Source organism: Monodon monoceros, unplaced genomic scaffold (genome assembly GCF_005190385.1).
Source record: "Monodon monoceros isolate NGI ecotype Baffin Bay Population unplaced genomic scaffold, NGI_Narwhal_1 Super_Scaffold_10, whole genome shotgun sequence".
Classification (NCBI taxonomy): domain Eukaryota; kingdom Metazoa; phylum Chordata; class Mammalia; order Artiodactyla; family Monodontidae; genus Monodon; species Monodon monoceros.
In genome coordinates this window covers 48345619-48372171 of record NW_021703766.1, presented here as the reverse complement: position 1 = coordinate 48372171, position 26553 = coordinate 48345619, and the positions used below count along the sequence as shown (strand labels likewise).

At 57.4% G+C, this 26553-nt stretch overlaps 3 protein-coding genes across 4 annotated transcripts in view; all 3 read right to left on the bottom strand.

Moving 5' to 3' along the window:
• Positions 1–2920, bottom strand: part of NECTIN2 (nectin cell adhesion molecule 2) — a 28755-nt gene extending 25835 nt beyond the window's left edge. For both annotated transcript variants that reach the window (XM_029210142.1, XM_029210152.1), the window contains exon 1: positions 2629–2920. In XM_029210142.1, coding sequence (XP_029065975.1) covers positions 2629–2719 — 91 coding nt within the window. In that variant the 5' untranslated portion in view covers positions 2720–2920. The remainder of the gene's footprint in view (positions 1–2628) is intronic.
• A 7123-nt stretch (positions 2921–10043) lies between these two features.
• Positions 10044–20381, bottom strand: BCAM (basal cell adhesion molecule (Lutheran blood group)). The gene is made up of 15 exons (XM_029209949.1): positions 20247–20381; positions 18188–18309; positions 17379–17607; positions 17213–17283; positions 16887–16983; positions 16613–16795; positions 15948–16084; positions 15525–15681; positions 13451–13566; positions 13208–13349; positions 12912–13048; positions 12588–12732; positions 12355–12499; positions 11327–11444; positions 10044–11233 (listed from the first exon to the last, which is right to left on the bottom strand). The coding sequence occupies exons 1-15, from the start codon at positions 20326–20328 to the stop codon at positions 11228–11230; spliced, it is 1887 nt and encodes a 628-aa protein (XP_029065782.1). The 5' UTR covers positions 20329–20381; the 3' UTR covers positions 10044–11227.
• A 5285-nt stretch (positions 20382–25666) lies between these two features.
• CBLC (Cbl proto-oncogene C) overlaps positions 25667–26553 on the bottom strand; it is a 13942-nt gene continuing 13055 nt past the window's right edge. The window contains exons 10-12 of the mRNA XM_029206543.1: positions 26035–26150; positions 25850–25914; positions 25667–25744 (exon numbers count right to left, since the gene is read on the bottom strand). Coding sequence (XP_029062376.1) covers positions 25905–25914; positions 26035–26150 — 126 coding nt within the window. The 3' untranslated portion in view covers positions 25667–25744; positions 25850–25904. The remainder of the gene's footprint in view (positions 25745–25849; positions 25915–26034; positions 26151–26553) is intronic.

Sequence of the window (26553 nt, the reverse complement as noted above, 5' to 3'; positions counted from 1 at the left end):
CTCCACACCTGTGACACACTTTCTCTTTGCTGGGCCATCTTACTGGGTCCCCTCTTCTCCTCCCCCTCCTGCTCCATTTCTCAGCATCACCGGGACATTAAAAATGTAACAGCATCCCTGGTGGAGGCGGGGGAGCTGGCCAGAGTGCCCAACTCCCTGTCCCTCCCGTGTCCACCACTCCCCGTGGCCCCCACACACTCTGGCCTTGAGGGTCGCCTGTGCCCCGACCTCCTTGGGTTATGGCATCGCCGTCACTGACTGGCTGGGGTCTTTTGGGCCCCCGCCTGTCACCAAACGTCTGTCTCTCTCTTTATGCTGTTCCTGCCTTTATCCAGATGTCCTTCCAGCTCCCTTACCCCCCCGCTCCCACTCCCACACTGCTCCATCCCTGTGGCTGCATTTCATTCCCCCATCTCTCGGTTCCATTCCTGTATGTGTCTCTGACCCCATCCCTACATTTGTTTCTGATGCCCTCCCTCTATTGGCTTCTGTCCCCATCCCTGTATCTCCAGCATCTCCCTGTATCCCTCTCTCCCCTCTCCTCCCCCTAGGATGTGAGCAGACCCACCCTTACTTCTCCCCTGTCCAGTCCCCCTTCCTTAACAAGAAGAGACAGCAGGCGGGCAGTCCCCTGTCCTCCCATCCCCCTCCGCTACCGTGGGGCTGCCTGGCTGACATGGATGAGCAGTGAAAGCTGGGAGGACTGGGGAGGGCAGCCACAGCAGGAAGCCCAGGTGGTGCACCCTCATTCCGTGGAGGCCAGGGAGGGGGAAAGCAGAGGAGCCAGGGACAGGGAAACAGAGATGGATGGAAAGGAGAGAGAGAGGGCAAGAAAGGAGGAGAGAAAGAGCTTGGAGAGAGATTAGAGAGCCAGAGGAGCAGAGGGAGAGGGTGAGAAATGGAGAGAGGAAGCGGGCAGAGAAAGTGAGGGAAGGAGGGGAGGGAGAGCAGAGAGAAAAGGCTCAAGGATGGAGGGTCAGGAAAGGGGAAGACCTCCTCCTCAGGTGCTAAGAGCTTCCCCGCCCCTCCCCCCCCCCCCTCCCCCCCCTCCTCCCTCCCCCCCCCGGGCACCAGCGGGACCTCTAGATCCCTCCAATGGCCCCGCAGGGAAGGAATTATCTCAGTTTTCCAAAGGAGGAAATGGAGGCTCAGAAGCACTTTCTGAAGCCCACCAGGCGGGGCAGAGGCAAGAAAGGCTCTGAAGTCTGCAGACTGGCTGTGGACCCTGGGAAAGTGGCTTGCCCTTTCTAAGCCTCTGTTTCCTCATCTGCAAAATGGGAACAGGAACTGGACCTGTCTCCCAGGGTGATCAAGAGCCTTCCATGAGATCACGCACCAAGTCAATGTCTGGCCCAAGGACGGGTGGATTCTGAGCATTCTCACAGAGGTGGCAGTTTCTGACTTTATCTCCCTATCTCTGACACAGAGGGAGAGGCAGGCGATGGAAGAGTCAGTACACAGTTCTGGGTCAAAGCTGGGAGACAATTCAGACACATGCTGGGGAAAAAAAGACCAGGGGTCCCGCAAGCTCCCTCCGTAGTTTCCGACAAACCTTTGGGAAACTCCAGTATCCTGAGTTTCTAGCGGGGAATAAACAGCCGGGTCACCTGAAAAGGGGCGGGGCCAGAGCCTCCTTCACCTGCTTCCTCCCATCCCCTCCCTCTCCCGGGGCTGCACCCCTCCCCTAGGGGAGGTGGGGGAAACGGGAGGCGGGGGGTGGGCCGAGCAGAGGGAGAGACAGCGGATTAGGGCGGCATCTCTTCGCGTCCACCTCCCGCTGCGGCTCCTAGGACAAAGGCGCGACTAGAGGAAAGATAAGGTCCCGAAACCGGGAGTCCGGGACCGGGAGCCAGGAGAGCGCCCGCCCCCGCCTTGCCCTGGCTCGGCGAAAGTGAAACCCGGAAAACTTCCCCAGGGATGCCCCGCCGACGGCTCTCAAGGAAAGGGAAGTGTCCCAGCCGGCGGGACTCGGCCTCCTTAATCTACCTGGGACACAGCCGACCGAGCCTCCAGCTTCCAGACAGGGCCTCCGGCCCTTAATTATATCTATAACCCAAGAGTCAGGGTTTCTGCCCACATTTATGTCTGAATCTCAGGAGACATTCCAATGCCCACAATTAAATCTGGAGCCCAGGAGACAGGGCCTTTTGCCCTCCCCTCCCCCCAATTCTGTCTGGGACCCAGGAGACAGAGCCCCGTGCTCACAATCTGGAACCCACAAGTTTGAGCCCTTCCTGCCCCCAATTCTACCAGGGCCCCAGTAGACAGAGCCCCTAACCTTCATTCTTCCTGGGACCCAAGAGATAGAGCCCTCAGCCCCTAATTTTTCTGGGGCCCGGGAGTCAGAGCCTTTAGCACTCTCGGGCTCGGGGTTGGAGCTCGCAGGCCCTTCCCCAGGTCCCCCGAATTATCACTCTTGGCCCTCTAAGGGACCCAAAGTCCGAGCTCCCCGCCCCTCTCGAGGACCTCGGCATCTGGCTCCCTGCCCTCAATTCTCCCCGGGCCTCAGACTCCCAACTCTGGGTGAAGGAGAGGGGGGTGGTCTCGCCTCATCATCGCCACCCTCCTGCTGGGGGTAGGGAAGGGGATGGGTTCGCGCGCGGCGGGGAGGCGCCTGCGGTCTCTCACCGGTTTCCCGGAGCAGTAGCAGCAGCAATGGCAGTAGAGGCAGCTTCAGCGGCGACAATTTCGACGGCGGGAGGGCTGCGTCCCGGGCCATGGGGGGCCCGGGGAGGGACTGGGCCCGGGCGGGGGCCTGCGGGCCACTCTGCGTGCGCCGATCGGTTGGGCAGACGCGCAGGTGCCCGAGTGGCTTCGGCTCCCGGCTGGCTCCCGCCGCGCTCTGCTCTCCCGTCTCTGCTCTCGCGGTCCGGTTCTCCCGGCTCAGCGCCCCCGGCCCCCGGCTTCTTTCTGGCTTCGGACTCGCTGACGTCACAGGACCCACCCCCTTCTTCCCCCGGGCACCGAGCCGCTCTTAGGCTCGGGCCACGCCCCCTCATGCTGGTCTGACCCCGCCCCCTCCTGGGATTCCACTCCCGCCCCGCCCCCCAGCATTCCTCTCCCTCCCTGTCGTAGGATTCTACCTACACCCGCTGCTCCTCAGGATTCTCTGTCCGCCCCCCCAGGTTTCTTTGGTCACCGCCCCCCGTCCCAGAATTCTATCTTTGCCTTCTCTTAGCGTTCAAATCCCGCCCCTTAGTGTTCTAGCCACGCCCCTTTACGCCAGAGGTTGTCCTCGCGCCCCGCCCCCTGTCTAACGGGGTACGCTTAGGGGCTTCCGAACGTCCCGCCTCCTTGAAGCCCCGCCCTCCAACACGGCCTCTCCCATTCGTTCTCCAGGTAGTCTGCCCCACCCCTTCCCAGGAGCTAAGTAGACCCTGGCCTCGGTCCCGCCCAAAGTCCTAACCCCGCCCCCTTCAGTATTAGTCCTGGCCGTCTCGTCACACCCGCGTGAGGCACGTGGGTTCTCATAGGTTCGCCCCTCTGGAGCCCCGCCCCCACGCTGAGACCCCACCCCCATCCCCGCCTCGAGACTTCCCCAGTTCTCGCCCCGGGGCCACTGTCTCTCCGGTCTGTACGCCTCTCAGCCTATCTTCATCTTTTTCAATCTCTGCCTGCGACTCTGGGAGTCGTTTCTTTTTAGATTTCTCTCTGTCTCTTTTAGTGTCTCTGTTTTTGTGTCTATCTTTGCCTCTCTTTTTCCGTCCCTGTGTTTATCTCTGGGTCTTTCAGTCTTCACGTTTCCGTGTCTCTTAGTGTTTCTGGTCTCTTTCTTCCTGGTGTCTTTTTCTATCACTGTTTCTGTGTCACTTGGTTCCTTGTCTCTTTCCATCCCTTTGACTTTGTTCTCGGTCTGTGTTTCTGTCTCTCTCGCTCCCTGCATCTGTGTCTCTCTCTGCGTCTGTGTCTCTCTGTATGTTTCTATCTCTGTCTTTCTCTGTCCCTCTGTCTCTCTGTGGGTTTCTGTGTCTCTTTCGGTATCTCTTGTTTCTCTCTGCGTCTCTCTTGACCTCTCTCTCGCTCCCTGCATTCCCCAGTCCTCTCCTGCATCTGGTCCGCACCGTCTCCTTACCGCAGCCTTCCGCCAGGGGGCAGCACAGACCACCCCTGGCGCTCCGCTGGCCCTGCGGGGCTGGGCTATGATCGGGCCTCCAGACTCCGCTGGTCCCTCCCCGTGTCCTTGTCCCACTTCTATCTTCCCAGCCTCCTCGCGTCTTTGTGTCTCTGGCTCTGACTCGGCCCCTTTGTCTCTCCCCGGCGGCTCCCGCTCCTCCCCACCCCCACCTACCTCTTCACATTCCTTGGACTGCCCGGGGGAGCTGGTGAGGCCGCCCAGCGTGTAGGGACGAGGGCGGGAAACAGGAGGCCGAGGGAGGGGATGCCACCGAGGGCCTGAAATCCCTCCGTTCCAGTTCCTCTGAAAAGGAGCTGATCAGCTGGGGGCAGATGCTTGGGAGCTTCTTGCCCTACCAAGAGGACCCCCATAGACTTGTCCTCCCTTCCCACCTGCCACGCACCTGAGTTTTTCTCTTCAGAAGGGCAAGATCTTACATGGCGGAGACTCTTACTGACTGGCATTCACGTCTTGGTAAAAATGCTATTAATAAATGTATTTAGCACTTACTATGTGCCAGGCACTGATCCAAGTGCGCTACAAGTATTATCTCAAATAACCCCCACAGCACCCTGTGTGATGAGGAAACTGAGGCACAAAGAGAGCTGAAGTGACTGGACCCAAAGTCAAAGGGTTTGCTACTTGTCAGTTAATTCCGCACAAGAATCCCGTGAAGGGGACACTTATGATCCCCATTTCACTGAAAAGTACACAGAACACAGAGTGATCATTTGCCCCACGCTACCCAGCAAGGAAGTAGCAGACTGGGAGCTCCCCATAATGTGTTTCTCAGACTCGACACTAGCCTGGTGTGAGGCCAGCTGGACAAATACAGTAGTCCCCTCTTATCTGCGTTTTCAGTTACCCCACAGTCAACAACAGTCTGAAAATATCAAATGGAAAATTCCAGAAATAAAACTTCATCTTTTTTTTTTTTTTAGTTTTATTTTTATTTATTTTTGGCTGCGTTGGGTCTTTGTTGCTGCAGGCAGGCCTTCTCTAGTTGCGGCGAGCGGGGGCTACTCTTCATTGTGGTGCTTCCAGTAGTTGTGGCACACGGGCTTAGTTGCTCCGTGGCATGTGGGACCTTCCCGGACCAGGGCTCAAACCTGTGTCCCCTGCACTGGCAGGCGGATTCTTAACCACTGCACTACCAGGGAAGCCCACTTCATTGGTTTTAAATCATTCTGAGTAGCGTGATGAAGTCTCGAGCCCTAGACGTAAATCATCCCTTTGTCCAGCATATCCTCACTTATACACTACCTGCCTGTGAGTCACTTAGTAGCCGTCTCTGTTATCAGATCTATCAGATCGACTGCGGCGGTATCACGGTGCTTATGTCCAAGTAACCCTATTTTACTTAATAATAGCCCCAAAGCACAAGAATAGCAATGCTGGGGACTTCCCTGGCGGTCCAGTGGTTAAGACTCCATGCTTCCACTGCAGGGGGCACGGGTTCGCCCCCTGGTGGGGGAAATAAGATTTCTCATGCCACAGGGCGTGGCCAAAAAAAAAAAAGATGCTGGCAATTCAGATATTCTCTTACTGTGCCTCATTTATAAATTAAAGTTTGTCACAGGAATGTATGTATAGGAAAAAACATTGTATATGTTGGGTTCAGTACGATCTATGTTTCCACTGGGGGTCTTGGAACATACCCTCCACAAATAAGGGAGAACTACTGTAGGTACATAATAAATTCTCTCTAGAACTCTCTGTCTTCTCCCCATCTGGGGCCAGACTAAGGCCAGGATCTCTTGGGTTAGTGCCATCTTTGCTACTAAGTTGCTTTGTAAAATTCTCTCCCTTCCCCCATTTCTCCCTTGAATAAAATAACCAGTCCCCAGGGAGACTTCTTCCAGGAAGCCCCCCTTAGCACCCATTCTTCTCCTGGTCTGTCAAGGAGCGTGCTCAGCTGTCTCCTGGCTATTCTTTGTGAGCTGGGGTGAGCCCAGGAGGGAAGGCCCAGGAGGGTGGTAGGCTAGAGTTTCATGCCCCCGGTCACATGGATAAGGTTGAGCACTGCCTGTGTGTTTGTTGACAAATGACTGGGTGGGTCTCATACCTGGGGAGTTAATTTCCAGTGTCAAGGAGTCTCAGAGGTGACAGTTCACTGAAGAGCCATAACCACCAGGAGGTAGGGGCACAGGGCCAAAGGCTTCCTGATGGAGCTGGGGAGTTGATGCCAAGTATTTTACCTGCCCAGTAACCTCTTCCATACTAAGCCCATATGGTTCAGAGTGAGCCTGGCCAGTCCTGGCCAATCAGAGCATTCGATCCCCTGGCCACAGGGATTGGTTCAGTGATGGGGGTGGGGCCCATTCCTGACCAATAAGAATTAGCCCTGAGACTTCTGCTGGAACTAATAGGAAAGGGACACCCTCTTTTGATGGGGGTTGCTAAACTTGTAGGGTAGAAGTCTGGTACTATAGGTGCCTCCAGAGGCAAAAGACCCTGTCCGTGCATGGAGGACAGCAGAGCTGAGAAATGGAAAACGACAGCTTTCTGGGTTTCCCTGGGGGCGCAGTGGTTAAGAATCCACCTACCAATGCAGGGGACACGGGTTTGAGCTCTGTTCCGGGAAGATCCCACATGCCGTGGAGCAACCAAGCCCGTGTGCCACAGCTACTGAAGCCCACGTGCCTAGATCCTGTGCTCCGCAACAAGAGAAGCCATGGCAATGAGAAGCCCGCGCACCGCCACGAAGAGTAGCCTCTGTTTGCAGCAATGAAGACCCAATGCAGCCAAAAATAAATTAAAAAAAAAAAAAAAAGGATAAACCTCCCTTATAAAAAAAAAGAAAAAGACAGTTTTCTGATGAGACTATTTGAGCCCCTGGATCCAGCTATGCCTGAAGGTAGTCAGCCTTTGCCTTTGATCTTCCTGGTTATATGAGTGAATAATTTTCCCTTTTCACTTACACAACTTTCTGGCTTCAGTTTTTTGTCACTTGCAACGAAGCATATATTTACTAATAAAATCTGCACGAGTCCAGAGGTGCCACAAATTCCAGTAAAGTTCCAAGGACAAGGAACAGGGAGTGAAAACTTGTCAGAATTCTTCAAGATGTCCTGGCTTTGAAGGACAGGCAAGCCTTGTTACAGCTGGAGAAAACGAGGAAGGACGTTCCAGGTGGGAGGAATAGTAAAGTCACAAAGGCACAAGGTGTGAGAGAGGGAGCAGTGGGTGTGTGAGGGGCAACACCTTAGCAGGTCCTGAAAGCAATAGGGAGCCACAGAAAGCTGAAGAGCAAGGGGAGTCCACTCCAAACTTGCCTTCACTTCCTGGAGCCCCAGATCCTGGTGGTTCATTCCTCCCCCTCTCCCCTTCCACCAGACCCGTGGCCAAGGTGGGAGGAGGGGTCAGACTGAGGAGGGTGCAGGCTACCATCTGTATGCAAATTGCCTGGGATACCATGCAGATGAGGGACCTTATGCAAATATATGCCCTACTGGGAGGCAGGCCAGGACCCTCCCTTCATTAACTCGGGGACCAGGTGCTGGGTGGAGCACCCCTTCCTCCCTGGGGTCCCCTTTCTCCCCTCCCCCAGCCATCTGTTCACTCCCTCTCCAGCTCCCCAAATCCCCCTTCACCAATATCTGCCCTTAGAGTGGTACCTCTCTCCACCTGGTCCCTTCCTTGCTTTTCTTTCTGTCCCTCCATTTTCCATTAATGATGATATGATAATAATAATAACAATAATAATAATGAACACATGCTCTGTGCAAGGCTTTGTACCAAACACTTTCCACAGTTATCAAATTCTCCCAACCACCCTATGATTTTTATGTGTGTCTGCTGTATTTTTTTAAATTTTATTTATTTATTTTTGGCTGCATTGGGTCTTCATTGCTACACGAGGGCTTTCTCTAGTTGCAGTGAGCAGGGGTGGGGGGGGGCTACTCTTCGTTGCGGTGCACGGGCTTCTCATTGTGGTGGCTTCTCTTGTTGCGGATCACGGGCTCTGGGCACACGGGCTTCAGTAGTTGCAGCACACGGGCTCAGTAGTTGTGGCGCACGGGCTTAGTTGCTCCGCGGCATGTGGGATCTTCCCGGACCATCGTTCGAACCTGTGTCCCCCGCATTGGCAGGCAGATTCTTAACCACTGCGCCACCAGGGAAGCCCTGCTGTATTTTTTTTTTAAAAGAATATTCAGTTGGGGAGGGAGGGATGGATTGGGAGTTTGGGATTAGCAGACGCAAACTATTACATATAGAATGGATAAACAACAAGGTCCGAGGGAACTCTATTCAATATCCTGTGATAAACCATAGTGGAAAAGTATATGAAACAGAATGTATATATATGTATAACTGAATCACTTTGCTGTACAGCAGAAACTAACACAACATTGTAAATCAACTATACTTGGATTAAAAAAGTGAGCTGAACGTAGAGGGGAAGGATAGAAAGATCGAGTAAGCCCCAAGTATCTGAGAATCCTTAAGGTATTTCTCGCTGGTGACTCTCGCTCTGCTTGGTGAGTCCTGTGCCCACGTATGTCATGCAGGTAAAAGCCATGGCCACCAAGCACATTTTCCTCCAGCTGCAGGTGTGGCCGAGCGCATTTGCCCCCATGTGGCCCTGGCATCTTCTGGGTGCAGAGCCTCCTGGCTCCCCCTCGACTCTGGGCATGGAGACCACACCACAGTGAAAGGACAAGAGAGCCATACGGACACCAGAGGTCAGGTAGGGGGCCCTTTGATTGCTTGCGCCCCAACTCTCTTGCTTCTCACGTTTGTTTTAATCTGATTCAATAAACCATGGGATTTGAGCACCTTTATTCGGCCACTGTGAGCTCTTCTGCTCTGGGGCCTCTGGGCGTCTGCTCAGTTGCCTACAAGGAGGCTCCCATAGCATCAACTTCACATGGCTCCAACTTCGCACGGCCACAGATCCCACTTGGTCCACTTTGTGGCTGAGTAAACTGATGACAAGGGGTGGGGTCACCTGCAGAGACCTCCCAGCATGCATTGCACAGGGATGGCTGCTCTCACTTCTCACAGTGGCCATCCACAGCCCAAGTGTGATTTATCTCCATTTGATGGACTCAGGGAGGTGAAGTCACCTGCCCAAAGTCACACATGTCCGTCCGCAACCCCCCCCCAGCCCCCTCCTCCTGCTTCGGAGCTGCTCCTTTCATTTTTTCTCTTCCTTTCTAACTGGAATGATCTCTCTGAATCCCAGTTCTTTCTGTGTTTCTGTCTTTGTCTCTACAGGCCTACCTCACTTTGCTTTATTGCGCTTCCCAGATACTGCATTTTTCACAAACTTCAGGTTCGTGGCGACCCTGTGTCGAGGGAGTCTATTGGCGCCATTTTCCCAACAGCCTTGGCTCGCTTCGTGTCTCTGTTGATAATTCTTGCAATATTTCAAACTTCCTCATTGTTATTCTGTTTGTTATGGTGATCTGTGATCAGTGATCTTTGATGTGACTGCTATGACTCACTGAAGGTCAAATGATGGTTAGTGTTTTTAACAAGAATGTGTTTTTTAGTTAAGGTATGTACATTGTTTTTTTGGTTTTTAAAATAAATTTATTTCTTTTGGGTGCGTTGGGTCTTCGTTGCTGTGCACGGGCTTTCTCTAGTTGTGGCGAGCGGGGGCTACTCTTCGTTGTGGTGCGTGGGCTTCTCATTGCGGTCACTTCTCTTGTTGTGGAGCACGGGCTCTAGGTGCGTGGGCTTCAGTAGTTGTGGCTCGCGGGCTCTAGAGCTCAGGCTCAGTAGTTGTGGCTCACGGGTTTAGTTGCTCCGCGGCATGTGGGATCGTCCCTGACCAGGGCTTAAACCCGTGTTCCCTGCATTGGCAGGCGGATTCTTAACCACTGCGCCACCAGGGAAGTCCCACATTGTTTGTTTTGGCATAACGCTATTGCACACTTACTAGACTACAGTATAATGCAAACATAACTTACATGCACTGGAAAACCAAAAAATTCATGTGACACGCTTTATTGCGATATTTGCTTTATTGCCGTGGTCTGGAACTGCACTGGAAATAGGTCCAAGGTATGCCTGTATTAGTCTGTCTTTGCCTCTCTCCCCAAATCTCTGTCTGACTCAATGGCTCTCTCTCTTCTCTGAGCTGCCCCAGTCCATCCCTCTACCTCCCCTTAAGCCTCTCCATCCTCCTTTCAAATCCCTCTTCCTCTGCCTCAGTAAGTCTCTCTAGCTGGCCTTGCCATTTCTACCCTCTCTTCTCTCTGCCCCAGGCCCCTTCACTGGGGTTCCTCCAAGTCACCCCTCCTCCCCCAGGGAGTCCTCAACTGCTGGCACCAGGCCACCCTCAGAGTAGACAGCTAAATCCCTAATTCCATCCACTCTACGGCTCAGAGAGAGCTTTTCCTCTGGAAACTTCAATTCCCCTGGGTCTCTGGCAAGAGAGACTGGGAACTTTTACTTAAGGGGGCAGCACCCCACCCCGCAAATAGGCACTGGTCCTCAGGGGCCAGGCTCACCTCCATCTGGACCCCCAGCACCTCTCTCCTCCACCCTCATCCAGCTGAGTCACCTTTCTCTCTCTCTCTCTCTCTCTCATTTCTTTCTCCATGACATCAGATTCTCCCGAGGTGCAGCAAGGGTGCGGGAGGGCCAGGGGGGAGGGGAACATCACCTGCGCCTCTTTCCCCTTTCATCCCCCGGAGGAGGCTCTGGCCACAGGATGGTGTCCACGTGACAGACAGCATTTATTCCAGACTCCAGTGTCCACAGATGAGGGGGCGAGGGCAGGGGCGGGGGCTGAGGTGGGGATCCAGTGTCAGACTATGCAGCAGGACGTCAGGTGGGGGGACCAGCAGTGGAGACAGGAGGTAAAAATAGCCCCGGCCAGCCGACCCTCAAGTCTCGTCCCAGGCCAGGCCTTGGGCTTGGGTCCAGGAGCTATTCTGGGGCCTGGGAGAGTCATACTCCCTGGAGGAAGGTCTCCTCCCTCCCAGCAGCGGTAGGGCTGCTGTGGTCCCTGCCCAGCCTACAGAGGAAGGAAGGGAGGGCCCGAGAGGGATGAGGGTAGGCCGGGAAGGCGGGGGCAGGCGGAGGCGTGGGCAGGGCTGGTTTTCTGGTGCCCGCAACTCCAGGTCGGGTTCAGTGACTGCCTCTGGGAGGTCCTCGGGCTCAGCACTGGGGAGAAGATGGAGGGGTCAGCCTGGGCTCATAGAGGCTGTTCCACCCCCGGCACTCCCCTCTCACCAGGGTGCCCAGGCCCTCACCCACCTCATCTCCAAAGCCCCTGCTCCCATGCCTGGCTCCTCCAGAGGCACCCCTTACGAGAAGGCCCGTCTGCTCCGGCCGCTCTGACCCTGAGTGGCTCAGCTCAGGTTCCCCAGGTGGCCTAGTGGGAGGAGGCAGCATGTTGGAGGTGGTCACGGCCAGGGAAAGAGCTGGGCACGGCGTGTGTTGGATGGGGAGGGACTTGGGGATGGGTGGGAACGGTTGGGATGGGGTAGGAGGTGGTTGGGTATAGGCTGAGGCCACGGTCGAAGATGCTGTTGGAGTTGGAGCTGGTGATGTCGCTGGGGTCGGTTTGGAGGATGGGTGTGGGGATGGCTGTGGACTGGAGCCGAGGGCGGCCGTGTGGCTGCGCTTGGAGATGAGGTCAGATGGGGATGGGTTTGGAGCTAGGAATGGGAACGGGATGGGGTTTGCAGGGGGCCTTGGGGATGGGCATGTGGTCGAAGCTGCGTTTGGTGCTGGGTACGGGCTGGAGTTGAGGATGTGGCTGGGGGAGGGGCTGGGGATGGAGAGGAAGCTGGAGTGTGGGGTGAGGTTAGGGGCATGGTCAGGATTGGGGTTGGAGATGGGGATGTTTGTGTGTCAGGGCTGAGGATGGAGACATGGAGGTTAGACGGGGACGGGTTTGGTGACGGTTATGGGCTGAGTTTGGGGTTGGAGTCGCGGCAGAGGAGGCTGGGGTACAGATGGGGTTAAACTGGGGCTGGGGCGGGTTTGGGCATAATTATGGGTTGGGGTTGGGATCAGAGGTGGGGATGAGATGGGGGATGGGACTGGGGTTAAGGTGGGCTTGGGGGGGCGTCGGGAGGTGCTTATGGGTTGAGTGGGGCTGTAGCTGGGGAGGAGGATGGGGGAGGGCATGGTCATGGATCAGCTCTGAGGTCGGAGATGGGACGGCACCTTACTGGCGACGGAGCTGGAGTTGGGGATGTGGTTGGTTTGGGGTAGAGGCTGGGGGTGAGGTCAGAGTTGGGTTCGAGAGGTCAATTTCAAGGTGGCACGCCACTCACGGAGATCCCTTCTCCCCCCGCCGGCAGCAGCCGGGTTGCCCCTTGCGTCTCATGCAGTAGAAGGCGGCCACGATGAAGAGCAGTAGGCCCACGCTGACGGCCACGGCCATGACCGCAACTCCAGCCTGGGAGGTCTGGGGGGCCACTGCAGGACAGGACGGAGGGGGAGGCGGTCAGCCAGCAGCGCTGTCTGCCCCGCACCCGCCTCCTGTCCCACCACTGCGGTCACTCACCAGTGCCGAAGTGGAAGACGTGCCGGTCGTTCCCGTAGGGGTTGGAGGCCTCACAGGAGACGCCATCTCGGCTCAAGGCACTGGTCACCTTCAGGGTCAGGGAGCTGCTCACCCAGCCCTGGCCTCCGGGGGCTGGCTCTGCTAGCTGTGGAGGCTCGTGTCAGGCCTGGGCCCACGGGGCCAAGGGCTCGGGTGAGGGCACAGGTGAAGGGGAAGTGGTCGGCGGAGGGGCGTGGGGTGGGTGACACACAGTGCTTGGACCGTGTGAGGCAGGGACTTGGGGAGGGTGCCAGAGGGTTCGGGATGCAGAGGAGGGTCCCTTACGCTGCCGCCCAACTGGCTCCAGCTGAGTTTGGGCTCTGGGTAGCCGCGTGCGTAGCAGGTCAGCCTGACTTCACCTCCTTCCCTCCAGCCGCCCTCTGCCTTGGGCTGAGTCTCTTCTGCCCTTAACTCCGGTGGGCCTGCGGGTGGTGGGGTGGGAAGGAGGTGAGCGGGAGGCACCCCGGGGAAGGGGACAGAGGGAGAGAGAACGAGGAGGGAAGGACCAGCCGCGGACCCCTGTCTTGCTTGGTCCTGGCCCCCCACTCTCCCACACTACCCCTGTTCTCCCGCCCCCAAACCTTGGACCAGCAACTTGAAGCTTCGGGTGCGACTAAGGACGGGGACCGTGGGCATGGAGGCCTCACACGTGTAGGTGCCGGTGGAATCGAAGGTGACGGAGCGGAGGGAGAGCGTGGGGCTGTCCCCCAGGGGTACCGAGTCCTGGGTGGGGAGAGAAAGAGAAGGTCAGGCCGGCCGTGAGAGAAGGGAGGGGTCGACGGGAGCGGGGGGTCTTGAGCTGGGGGGACGTCTTTCCCTCTCACCTTGGTCCAGCGTAGGGCTGGGGTGGGCAGGCCTCGCACGGAGCAGTTCACGGCTGTGCTGTTGCCCAGGGGTAAGGAAAGCTCCTCCCCAGTGCTGAGCTCCAGGGGGTCCAGGTCTGGAGGGGGGTACAGACTGTCACCTTCCCCGGACCCTCACCCACTCGGCTAGGGACTCTCCAGGGCTGTTGGGGGTGCAGACGTGAATGGAAAATCGTCAGCAGAGAACCCAGCGCCGTGAACTCTCCACTCTCCCAGCCGAGCCCTCAAGCCCAGATCTAGGAATCTAACTCCAAAATACATGCCCACCTCGACCACTTGCCTCCAGAGCTGATGTCTGGGCCCAAGGTTAATGGATAACCTTGGAGGTGTGAGGCGCTCCTTCTTTGACTTACCACCCAAACCCTGGCCTTCTCTGTACTACCCATCCTTTTATCAAATATTTCTCTGCTCTGCCCACTCCCCCCCAAATGGATCTTCTCCCTTCTTTCCATCTCTGACCCCAGGGTCCAACTGCCTTGATGGCTGCAGTCACCTCCTCACTGGCCTCCCTACTGGGCAAGACTCTTATCCTCTCTGGTCCATCCTCTGCTGAGCAGCCAGGGGGATCTTTTCAAAACACACACTGGTCAGCCCTTGCCTCTGCTTAAAATCCTGCGGTGGTTCCCCAGTACCGTGGGCATCAAGGCCACATTCCTTGATGAAGCCAAAAGACTCTGCCTCGTCGACCCTGCCCACTGCTTCAACCTCATCTCCCACCCTCCCCCCTTATCCCAGGAGCTCCAGCTACCCTATTCTCTCCCTGTTGTTCTACAGTATATGCCAAGTTGGGTCCTGCCTCAGGGCCTTTGCATGTGCTGTTTCCTTGGCTTGGAATGCTCTTTTTCTGGCTTTTTGTATTTCTGATTCCATTCTTTCGTTTCCTACTCAAATTCCCCCTTCTCAGAGAGGCCTCTCTGACCCTCTGTTGTGGACACTCAGGCTTCCCCTTCGGCACTGAAGGATTTGTTCCCCCAGCTGTTGAGAAGGATGTCAGCTGTCAGCCCTCAGCTGTCAGCCGGCTCTGGAAACTGCCTGAGCCTCAGAGAGCCCCTCATTCAAGGTCATGTCCCCTCCTCCCCCAGGCAGCCCACATCCAATAATGGGTTGACGTGGGCGGTATAAAGGCCTGGCCCCCACGCCCCAACTGGGGATATCCCAGCCTCCAAGTGCCCTGCGGGACCGACCGAGGTCTTCCTTAGACTGAAGCCCAACTTCCCCCCCTGCCCAATCCTGCTTCCTTCCCCTCCCCACCCCCCAATAGGTGTGGATCCCAAGGCGCTCCCCGTAAGTTTCCTGCCTGTAGTCAGAATCTGCTTCCTAGGGATGCAGCCTTCAACACCCCCAATCTAAAATAATCCCCGCTCGCCGGGCAATTCCTTATCCCATCCCTCTGTGTTAGTCTCTGTAGACGCAGGATTGCTACTCAAAGTGTCTTGTTCAGTGTTTACCATCTGTCTCCCCTACCGGACCTGGAGCTCTGTGGTGGCAGGGACTGGGCTGTCTTGTTCACAGAGCTGTCCCTAACATCTGGCACTGGGTCTAGCCCCAGGAAGGGAGGTGGAAGGAGAGTCGAGGAGGGACAGAGCCTTCACACAGGGCTTGGGTGCAGGTGGACAGGGAAGGCTTCTTAGAAGGCTGGGACCCATGAGATTGATCCGGAATGGATGGTAGAGAGGATGGGGAGTTATCGTAGGAAAGAGGAGAGGAGCTTGTGGTGTGATGGGGTGAATGCCTTGGCCGGAAGAAGGGTCCGCCGAAGGTGAGGCCAGCCAGGTGGGCCTCGAAGGCCATGGTGAGGCATGTGGATTTTCTCCCGAGAGCACTGGGGAGCCATGGCAGGTTCCAAGCAGGGGAAGGTCAGGTGTTTATGCTTTGGAAAGGACTCTCTGGCTGCCTTGTGTGGGAGACTGGAGGGGCCTGGGGCATCTGGACCAGGGCAGGGACCACAGAAAGGGTTGGAGGCAGGCCGCGGAGGGGTGAGGGTGAGGAGGCGGCTGGTGCCAGGCACCCCCTCCCGCTCTCCCGGGGCTCTCACAGGCCACGTGTAGCTCCAGGGTTTTGGAGAGCTCTGCGTCCTCTGCAGCGTCGTAGTCTTCCACCCTGCAGCCGTAGGTCCCGCTCTGGCTCCGCTGCACCCCTTCCAGGGTCAAGTTCCCCTCGAGATTTGTTTTTAGCACATCCTCCTGCTTGTCCTGGGGGACCAGGAATGAGGAACCTGGTTCAGGAGATACCTTAGGCTGGCAGGGTCATGCTAGGTCAGGGGTCATCCAAGTCAGGCATCACGGTGAGTCAGGACTCTCTCAAATCAGAGGTCAGAGGTCCTGATAGCTCCTGGGTCACCGGACAGGTGCCCTGCTAAGCCAGGCACCACCCACGTGAAAGGTCAGAAGTTGGTGCAGGTGAGTATGTTGCAGAGCTCAGAGGTTGGCGGTTCCAAGGGAATGATGGGGTGAGTTACCTGAAGACGGAAAAACGTGTACTCCGGGTTGGGGCTGCCATCCCCCCGGCAGAACAGCTGGACAGAGTCACCCTCGCGAACCCAGCCTGCAGTAGTGGACGGGCTGCCCAACCAGAACTGCACGTGCTCTGTGGGATCTAAGGGAAAGGGCAGACTCATGAAAAGGGTCAACTGTAAAAGGTAGGGCTGGATTAAGGGAGAGAGGTCAGTGAAAGGTTAGAGGTTCTATCTTTCTTTCTTTCCTTTTTTTTTTTTTGAGGTTCTATCTTTCAAGGCTCAGGTTCGCACTTATTCTGAGATCAGGGACCCGAGGTCAGAGGTTGAGATAGGCTGAGAGAACAGGTCAAGGGTCAGAGGTCGGTGTGAGTGACAGGTCAATGTGAGATTCAGGGGACCCAATGTGGTGTGAAAGGATGGGGCACAACGTTTAGTCATGAAACTCCGTGGGGTTCAGGGTGCTATGGGGGGCGTCAGAAGTCAGGGTGGGTCTCGTGCTACCATTTGAGCTCAGAGGTCAGAGGCCAGAAGCCAGTACGAACTGCACCACGAGCTAAGGGAGTGGAAGGTCAGAGGGGAGTGGCGGTTCATGGGTCTGCCTGGAGGGTCAGGCCACAGTGAGGTGTAGAGTCCAAGGTCAGGGCGGTCAGAGGCCGGCATGGACTCACAGTGCAGGGTGAGGTGGAAGGAAGGGCTGTCCAGGCGGCCGTGCCGGCCCGTGGGCAGGCGGTAGTGCACGGAGCAGTGGAAGCTGGCGTCCCGGTCGGCCTTGTGGAGCCGCAGGTAGAGGGTGCTGGTGAGAGACAGCAGGCCCGAGGCCTCCCGGACTGTGCGGCTGGTCATATAGCCCTCTGGGAGAGAAGGAAGGACGAGGGGGTCAGCCAGCCCGGCCCCGTTCCGCTGCAGCCCCCAGGGAGTCTAGCTGGGCTCCCACGCGCTCACCGGAGTTCACCTCCATGGGCACCTCCAGGCGCTGCCCGTTCCGGTACCACGTGATCTGCGGGGCCGGGTTCCCATTGCGACTGTTGCAGGTGGCTATCTGGGGCAGACACAGGCCCGCAATGGGCTCGGAGCCAGGACCCTGAAGTCTGGGTCCCCCTCCCTTAGGGTTTCTCCCCAGCCAGATGCAGGAGTCCAGCTCCCAGCACCCTATTCCTCAGACTAGGAAGCCCAAGCCTCCAGCCCCTCCTGACTTTAGGATGCAGGAGACCAGGTCCCCAGCCCCCTCCGCCCCCAGAACCCTAGAATCAAGGTGTGGCCCGAGGTACCTCCTGGGCGAAATCCTCCATCACAGACAGTGTCCCTCTGTTGGGGGAGACCTCGGTGGCCTCTGGTTTCGCTACGGGAGAGATGTTATGTCAGGAGCCCCTTCCCGGGGTTCTCACGGGCCTGCCCCTTCCCAGGGTGGCTAGTGGGGGGGGGCCAGACACTCACCGAACACATTGAGCCTCGCGGTGGCCTCGGCAGTGCCCGCTGCCCCCGCCCTCACCAAGCACACGTAGTCCCGCTCGTCGCCCACCTGGGCCTCGGCCAGCACCAGACGCCCCCGGGAGTCCAGCTGGTATGGTGGGCTGCGGCCCCGGGAGTCGTGCACCTTGTCCTGGAGCTCAGTGCCGTGCAGCTCGGCTGAGGCCAGGCGGTGGCGGACCCCAGAGCGGTCGGCCTGTGGGCAGAGGAGCGCCTCAGCTGGGAGCTGCCTGGCCAGCCTGGCCCTCCCTCCTCGATGTCCCTTTCTTTCTGCTGCTCCGTGGATCTCTTTGCCTCACGTTCTCTCTCTCTCTCTCTCTCTGGTCCCTCTGTCCCTCTCTCCACCCCTCCCACCCCTGCTCCCTGTCTGTTGTCACATTTTCCTCTCTCTGGCTCCCTCTTTCTCCATCTCACTCTGTTCCCACCTGTCTCCCTCTCCCTCCCTGTCTCTCCCCCCTCTTTCCTTTTTCTCTTTAGTCCCACCCCCCAGCCTCTTGCTTTCTGGGTGTCTGCCTCTAAATGTCCTCTCTCAAGAGCCAGCGCTCTGAGGGGCACTTCTTCATTCTAGCCTCGGCTGTGCCTGGACACCAGGGGACCCTGGAGAGGGCTTCCCCCTTGCTGCGCCTCCATTTCCCCATCTGTAAAATGGAAAAGCAGCTTGGGGGAGCTTCTAGGGGTCTTTGGGCTGATGAGGGAATGAACGTCTGCAGCCCCACTGCGCCCCGACTCTCAGGCACCCCTCTGGCATCCCCTGGCCCCCAGCCAGCAGCACTCACCAGGAACCATTCCAGCACGAAATGGTCATGGGCCCCCAAAGGGGTGCAGTCCAGAGTGACAGGCTCCCCCCTCATCACCTCCACCAGAGGGGGCACAGACAGGCGCACCTCAGCCTTGGCACCTGCGGGAGGGCGACTGAGCTCTCTCCCACCACCACCAGTAGGTAGTCTTCCAGACACAGCCCCTCCTCCCCCAGGACCCAGGAGTCCAGGCCCCCAGCACCTCCTCCCTCAGACCCAGGAGTCCAGGCCCCCAACCCTTCCTCCCTCAGCCCCAGCCCCTCCTCCCCCAGACCCAGGATCCAGACCCCCGGCCCCTCCCCCCTCAGACCCAAGATCCAGGCCCCCAACCCCTCCCCCCTCAGACCCAGGATCCAGGCCCCTGGCCCCTCCTCCCCCAGGACCCAGGAGTCCAGGCCCCCGGCCCCTCCCCCAGGACCCAGCTCCTCTCTCCCTTCATCTGTCATCGCTGCGCCTCTGAGCTTCAGATTCCATCAGCATTTCTCTCCATCTTGCCCTTCACCTACAGAACTAAGCGCTCCTCCCCTGGGCCACCCAGGGCCCCGGTGGCCTCCATTCAATCCTCTTGGGCTCAAATCATGTCTGTCCTTGCTTTTCTCACTGACCAAAGGCCCCTCAAGCGCAGGGCTGGGTGGGCTCCTTTGCCTCCAGCACTTTGCATAGGGCCTGGCACAGCGCTGTGGGATAACCGTCTCTCTCTCATCTTAGTCGCCGCCTCTCCATGTGTGTCGCTCCCCCTGGGTCTCCATCTCTTAGTTTCCCGGTCTCTGCGTCTCTCTCAGTCTCCATGTGGCCCGGCCCTGTCCCTGGCCCTTTCCCTCAGGAGTGGGAGGCTGGGGCTGGGGCTGGGCCGGAGCTGAGGCAGGGTGGGTGTGTGGGCGCGGTGAGGGGGACAGGGCTGGGCAGGTTTCAGGAATGTGGGAGGGACAGGCTGGCTCAGACCTGCCCGAGCCCCCTGCCCGCTCCTTGGCCCCTCTGACTCTTTGATTGAGCAGTGTGTCACCTCAGAACAGTATAGGGTTGAGGCCCCGGATCCTGCGTCCCAAGGGAGAAGGGAGCTGAGGGCCGGCACTCCTGTCCCAGGATCCTAGCAGATAGAGCTGCTTGCATCGGGAAAGCAGGCTCTTTCACTCTCTGGGCTGGCATCCTGGCCTGAGCTCTCAACTCTTAGAACCTCCGGTCCCTTCCCCGCCCAGCCTGGCCCAGCTCTGCCCCTGGGGACCCACTACTTGCCATGCTTGTGCCAGGGGCCTGGATTCCCAGGCACCCACCTGTGGCTCAGGCCTGCCCCCTGGGAGGGAGGTGGGACCAAGCTGGTGCCCTGGGCTGGGTCTGAGCGGCAGACAGCAAGGGCAGACGAAGAGATCTCTCTCTTCCCCAGTTCTCTCATCTCTCTGTCCCTCTGCTGCCAGTGCCTCAGGGCCTCCTCCCCTCCTCCCACCACCATGCAGGTGTGTGGATTTATTATCTGGGGCCTCCGGGAAGGGGGCACTGTCATTTGGAAACACTTGGTTCCGCTGTCAGGGCTGGTGCCCCAGCCCTTTCCCATGGAGGTGGAGGTGGGGCAGGCGGGTCCTTTTGAGTCTGGGCTCTGAAGCTACATGGGGGAGAACACTCAAATGCACGTAACTTGTTGGTTTCTAGACACAGCGTCCCTGACCCTCTTAAAACTTGACAACTTTTGAGCGGGGAGATCTGTTTTGGTCTCTTCTGTGCCAGGGAAAGCTCCAGCCACTGAAAGCCTGGACCTCTGGGGGCAGATCCCAGGGTCTGAGTAGGGGTGGGAGAGGAGAGCCCGCGCTTTTGGGTCCCGCGACTTCTCAGGTCGCCTCTAATCCACTGCAGTAGATCCCCAGCCCCTCTGCCTGGCTGTCCCCATGTCTCTCACTGGGAGGGGCACCCCATGCTCCCATATCCCTCCTCCCTGGGGTCCCCAGGTTAGGCTTCCTAGGTTGGTAAAAGCCCCTCCCCTCTTCCCTTCCCGGGGTCCCCCAGGGGCCGCCCCTGAGTCGCGCCCTGCTCTCAGCCCGAGCCATACCTCGGTGCGCCCCCAGCAGAAGCGCGAGCACCAGCAGCCGCGGGACCCTGCGCGCCCCGGCCCGGGCGTCCGGAGGCTCCATGTTCAAGGTGGCGGGCGGCGGCGGCGGCGGCGGCGGCGGCGGCGGCGGGTGCGGCGGCAGCGGCGGCAGCGGAGGAAACAACTGAGCCCGGGCTGGGGCTCGGCGGCCGCAGGGCTGGAGAGAGGAGGCCCCGCCCCAGGTAGCCCCGCCCCGCCCCGCCCGGCCCCCCCTCGTCCCTCCCAAACCCGGGCGCGGGGCCAGGACCTCCCACTGCCCGGAGACGACCTCCCAGCGCTCAGCCGGGAGCGGGGCTCCCTCCGCCCCCAGCCCGCGGGGTGTCAGGCTCAGGCTGCCCAGCGCCCGCGGCGGGTGGCCTGACCGACCAGTCCAGCCGGTGTCCCGAGCGGGGACCTCAATGGACAACCGCGGACCCTCTCTCTCCCCCTCAGTCTGACCGGGGGACTCGTTCTCACCATGGCCGGTGGCCTGGGCTCGCCTCATCGTTTTAAAACAGCTGGTCCCGGTCCAACGAGTGGCCTGCACTGGCCTCCCCAGTCCAACCAGCAATCCCCAGCCTGACGAGAGGCCTAGAACGGCTTCTCCCAGTATGCCCTGTGAAGCCTCCCCAGTGGCCAGTGCACCAGGCTGCTTTCCTGTCTGACCAGTGGCCTGGAACCCACCAGTTCAATCTCTTGTATCGCATGGTCTTCAAATCCCAGGCCTGCCCAGGCCTCTGTGATAGATACTGGGGCCGTGGGGTGCGCTTTCCTCTGCTCTCCTCCGTAGGGCCTCCCTCTCTTCCCCCCATCCAGGGAATCCCAGGAATGCCACCCCCCCTTCCTCTCTCTTCCCTTCACTCCCTCCCAACTTTGGGGGGAGGGGAAGAGAATCCGGCTGGCAGGAGCAGGTGAGTGGGGGAGGGGAGGAGGCCAGGGTACCTGAGGGAAGGGAGGAGCCCCTGCCACGGGTCAGAAGGAAGGGTCACAGGTCAGACTTGGGATCACAGATCAGACTGTGCACAGCTCCTCACAAACCAGGCCTGACTGGGACAAAATCCCTAGATGCTGGCTGGGGGATGGGGGTGAGATTTCACTGGTTACCTGGGAGAAGCTAGCCCTCAACACTGGTCAGAATAGGGGGCAGCTGGTCATGCTGGGAGAGGTTCCCCGGGCCTCTGATCAGCTGGGGGTGGGGTGGTCACCGGTCAGACAACAGGGAAGTCTTAGATTACAGGTCAGCCTCTGAGTTATTGGTTAGGCTGGTCAAGGCTACCTTGTCCATACAGGAGAGCAATTGTTATATTGGGAGAGGTGACCTTTTAGTATTAGCCGCACCAGCCCCTCCTCCAGGAAGCCCTCTCTGCTCCCCTAGGCTGAGTCAGGCGCCTCCTCTGGGCTCCCCCACCCCAGCCCTGCACATTCTGGGTCATCTCTGTCTGGGGACAAGTCTGTCTCCCCCACTGGACCGGGAGCCGGTTAGGGGAGGGCCAGGGCTGTTTCGGTCACTGTTGTGTCCCCAACACTGCCCTGCAAAGGCCAGACTCGGAGCAGGCACTCAGGGAAGGTTTGCAAGGCTCAAACGCAGAAGCACACAGGCTCACGTGCAAACCCCACCTGCACCAGATCATCGCAGGACGCACGTGGAAACCCGCGCGTAGACAAAAGTGCTCCCTGGGACAAGCTTACACACAGTGACCCCAGGCACCCACTCCCCTGTTGCTCTGGCCCTGGCTCATGTACCTACTGCTTGGGATGCTAGGCGCCCTCGCATCAGCACCCTGCCTTCCACCTTCCTCAAGAGTCCAAGCAGCTGAGATTCTAGGTGAGGATTCTGTGGAGTGTGGATGAAGGAGGGAAGTCGTAAATGCCAGCGCGGTTCCTCGCAGACTTGCAGAAACTAGTACTGAAATATTATCCGCCTTTGTCCCCTACAATTTACTTCCACAAAACAGCCGGAGGGATCCCATCAAAATGCGAGTGAGCCGCTGTCGCTTCTGCTCAGCACCCTTCCACACCCTTCCACAGCTCCTGTCACTCTGAGTAAAAGCTGAAGTCCTCTCCGTGGCGCACAGGGTCCTAGATCTGGTCCTCTACTTCCGGGACCCCATCTGCCCCTCTCTTCCCCCTCGCTAGCTCTGTTCCTGCCACAGTGGTCTCTTTGCTTCCATGCTGTTCTTCCAAGCCAGGAGTGTTCCAGCCTCAGGGCCTTTGCACTTGCTCTTTCCTCTCCTGGGACATTCTTTCCTGCCACAGCTCCCTCCCTGACTTGCTTCAAATCTCTACTCTATCACCTTATCACAAAACTTCCCTTGACCATCCTATCTCATTTAGCAACTCCTGCTATCCCAGCCCTTTATCTCACTACATTTTTCCTTTGTAGCACTTATCACCACCACATATTTATGTTTTGTTGTCTTGCACAGAAGCTCCAAGAGAACAGGAACATTTTTTTGGTTCACCACTATATCTCCAGTGCCTAGAACAGTGCTTGGCATGAGAAGAAGCTGAGAAAGTATTTGTGGAATCAATGAATTTTCCAATTCCATGCATGCTGTCCCATGTGTAGATACTTATACATTTTAATTTGGAGGGGCAATGTCTATTTCCCAATGATTCCAGACTTGCACTGGAAAATGTAACTACTGAAAGTTTGTGTTGATAAAAATATACATATCTTGTTCCCAGGAAGGTTCTGGGTCCCAGAAAGTTTCTGGGTTTGTCAAAACATCAAAAATATGAAATGAGGGAATTCTCTGGTGGTCCAGTGGTTAGGACTCCGAGGTTTCACTGCTGAGGGCCCAGGTTCAATCCTTGGTTGGGGAACTAAGATCCCACAGGCCATGCAGCATTGTCAAAAGAAAGAAAGAAAGAAAGAAAGAAATGATAGTGATGATTCACGGGTTCGAGCCCCGGTCCAGGAAGATCCCACATGCTGCAGAGCAACTAAGCCCGTGCGCCACAACTACCGAGCCCGTGCTCTAGAGCCCGGGAGCCACAACTACTGAAGCCCGCGAGCCTAGAGCCCGCGCTCCGCAACAAAGAGAAGCCACCACAGTGAGAAGCCCACGCACTGCAACGAAGAGTAGCCCCCGCTCACCGCAACTAGAGAAAGCCCGCGTGCAGAACGAAGAGCCAACTCAGCCAAAAATTTAAAAAAATTTAAAAAAAAGAGAACTTTTGGGGGAAGAGAATGTAAGTGTAGAGCAAAGGATACATACTGATGTTGAGTGCTCAAAGGGGTGGATGGTCATGGGCTTTTTGGAGGGAGGGTTGACTAGCATGTGCATCCCCTTCCCACATTAAAAAGAATCCCTGCCATCCGAAAGCCTGTTACCCTCTGTTGAAACCAGTAAGGACAAATGTTTCTTTCCTCCGTTTGCCTCCGTTGTAGCTCGGGTGACCTAAGTTTGGCGAATCCCGCTATACTTTGGAATCATGTGCTAGCAATGCCAAATAAACAAAGCCTGGCTAATCTATTACTGCTGTGGCAGCTGGGGCAGACTCTACTTTCCAAAGATGGCTGTGACAATAGCTCTCATCCCACACGCTCTTTTTTTTTTTTTTTTTTAATTAATTAATTATTTTTAGTTTTGGCTGCGTTGGGTCTTTGTTGCTGCGTGCGGGCTTTTCTCTAGCTGCGGGGAGCGGGCTTCTCACTGCTGTGGCTTCTCTTTGTCGCGGAGCACGGGCTCTAGGCGCGCGGGCTTCAGTAGTTGTGGCACGCAGACTCAGTAGCTGTGGCTCGCGGGCTCTAGAGCTCAGGCTCAGTAGTTGTGGTGCACGGGCTTAGTTGCTCCGCGGCATGTGGGATCTTCCCGGACCAGGGCTCGAACCCGTGTCCCCTGCATTGGCAGGCAGATTCCCAACCGCTGCGCCACCAGGGACGGCCCCCACACACTTGTGTACAACCTGATCTTGACACTCTTTCCACTGAGAGATGGGGGCCTACGTCCCCTCCTCTTAAATCTGTGCAGTTTTGTGACTCGCATGTAACCATTAGAATGCGGCACGAAGTGACGCTCCATGACTCCCAAGGTTGGGTAGAAAAAGCCATGTGGCTTCTGCCTGCATCACTGGAATACTTTCTGTGAAGGCTTCCGCCACCATATAAGCAGTCTGACTACGCTGAGGCAGCCATGCTGTGGGGAAGCGCAAACTAGCAAGCGTGGAGACCACATGGAGAGAGGTCTGAGACTGCTGAGGGATGCCTGTCCAGCCCCCAGCTGCCCTGCTGCAAGCGCCACTTGATCGCACCCTGAGCCAGAACCCCCCCAAATCCTGAGCCCTTCCCCCAATCCTGGCCCATTGCAACCATGATTACTGTTGTTCACCAATAAGTTTCAGTGTGATTTGTTCCACGTAACAGCTAGCAGACACAGTCTGTTTCTGGGGCAGCAGAGGCAGAGAGATGACCAAGGTCCAGTGGTCACTGGGGCACCAGTGTATCCTCATCAGACGGGTTCTGTGGTGTGATCGTGGCTGGGCTCTGGTTGGAGGCCAGCTGTTCGTCGTGTTCTTGATCACTTTCCAATCCTGGCTCTCTAATCACTCCTGGGAATCTGAGTGATCCCGAGTCCTCTCCATCAATTCCCTCCCTGCCCCAGAGGTTTCTGTTGCTTGGAACTAAATCCATGACGCATGCGTCCATGCTCTGTTTACACTGAAATACCTTTTTCTCATCTTTTTCAGACTCAGCTTAGACATTCCCTCCTCCTGGAAGCCCTCCCTGACCTCCCAGGCTGGGTCAGCTGTCTGCTCCAGGCTCCTGCAGCCTCCGGGGCTGCCCTCGTCCCAGCTTTGCCCACTCTGTGTCACCACGGTCTGGGGACAATTCTGTCTCCCCCACCAGACTGTGAGCCCCAGGAGGGCAGTGATTACTGCCACATGCCCAGCATTGCCCGGCCTGGGACTGGGCACAGGGCAGGGGCTCAGGGGATGCCAGATGGTTTAAACTTAGGCAGAGGGATGCTTGGGTCCCTTCGGGAGACACTTCCACTGCTCCTCCGGAAGAAGTTTCCCAAGAGGCATGGAGGAAAGAGAGAGGGATGAGAATGGACTGTGGGAAGACTGGGTGTATAAATAACTCGCAAGGAAATGTGGGGTCTTTTTGCCTTGGATAACTGGGTTTGGGTCCGGGAATTTTTTTCCATGCTGGGGAAAGGGAGTTGAATGCCTGATTCTCTGAGAACTTGGGACTCTGGATTCCTAAGTCCTGAGGGCAGGACTCCTGGGTCTGAGAGGGGAGGGGTCTGGGAGTCTAGACTCTCCCACTCTCAGCTCTCGGAACCCCAGACACTAGGGTTAAGCAGGTGGGGCTCAGACCCCAGGGACCGCCGTTCCCGACACCAAGCTGCCCCCTGGTGGCCCCTACGCTCCTTCTCCACAAACCAGAGGACAGACCCGGCTTGGCAGTTTATTTCCACTTCCCAAACCCCTTCCAGCCCCTGGGACTCCCTTTCGCAGCACATCTTGGTGCCCTGTGAGGTGGAAAGAGCGGTGGGTTAGGTAGTATCACATCCAGGTTGGGTGGGGCAGGCAGGGTCAGGCTGAGGGAGGGAACCTGGACGATGCGGGGCCCTCACCTGGCATCCAGGCCTTCGTGGGTCCCTCAGGGGCAGTGGAGGGGAGACTTTCCCTTTAGGAGTTTCTGCAATAGGGAGAATTTAAAGGGGATGTCAATTTCCTAGGACCAGTGTTTCCCTTCCTCCCCCACCTTCTCCTCCCTCAGACCCAGGAGTCCTGGACCCCAGCTGCCCTCTCCACTTACCCTCTGGTGCCCTCCCTGGCCTGGGGGCTGGAGGTGATTTCCAATGAGGCTGAGGCCTCAGTCCAAAATCTTGGCAAGGTTAGAGGGGCTCGAAGTCTGGGGAGTGCCAGAGGCGCCTGGAGGGGAGGAGATTAAGAAATTTTGCAGATGAGCTGCAGCTGTCAGGCCCAGACAGGGATAACCCAGTGATGGCGGGGATGGAGGGTTGGGGGGGAGGGGGGCGGGCAGTATGGCAGGGTCTTGCCCTAGTCCATGCTGTTTTTTCCCACCTAACACCTCTGGCTTGCTTAGAACAAACTTTTGTTTGTCTCTCCATCCATTCATCCACCCATTTGTCCACCCATCTGACCAACCATTCGACCATCCATCCATCCATCTACCCATCCATCCACCCATTCATTCCCCCTTCTATCCCCCCATCCATCCATCCATCCATCTACCCATCCATCCACCCATTCATTCCCCCTTCTATCCCCCATCCATCCATCCGTCCATCTACCCATCCATCCACCCATTCAT

What these genes read in the sequence shown, in the direction of transcription:
- BCAM (XM_029209949.1), bottom strand. Translation starts at nt 20,328, where the DNA reads ATGGAGCCTCCGGACGCCCGGGCCGGGGCGCGCAGGGTCCCGCGGCTG. An exon ending in CCTGGAGCTACACGTGGCCT is followed by an intron (nt 13,567 to 15,524) that starts GTGAGAGCCCCG and finishes ACCCCCCTCCAG; the next exon opens with ACCTGGACCCCCTGGAGCTC. An exon ending in CGGGGGGAGAAGGGATCTCC is followed by an intron (nt 11,445 to 12,354) that starts GTGAGTGGCGTG and finishes TCCTCCCACTAG; the next exon opens with GCCACCTGGGGAACCTGAGC.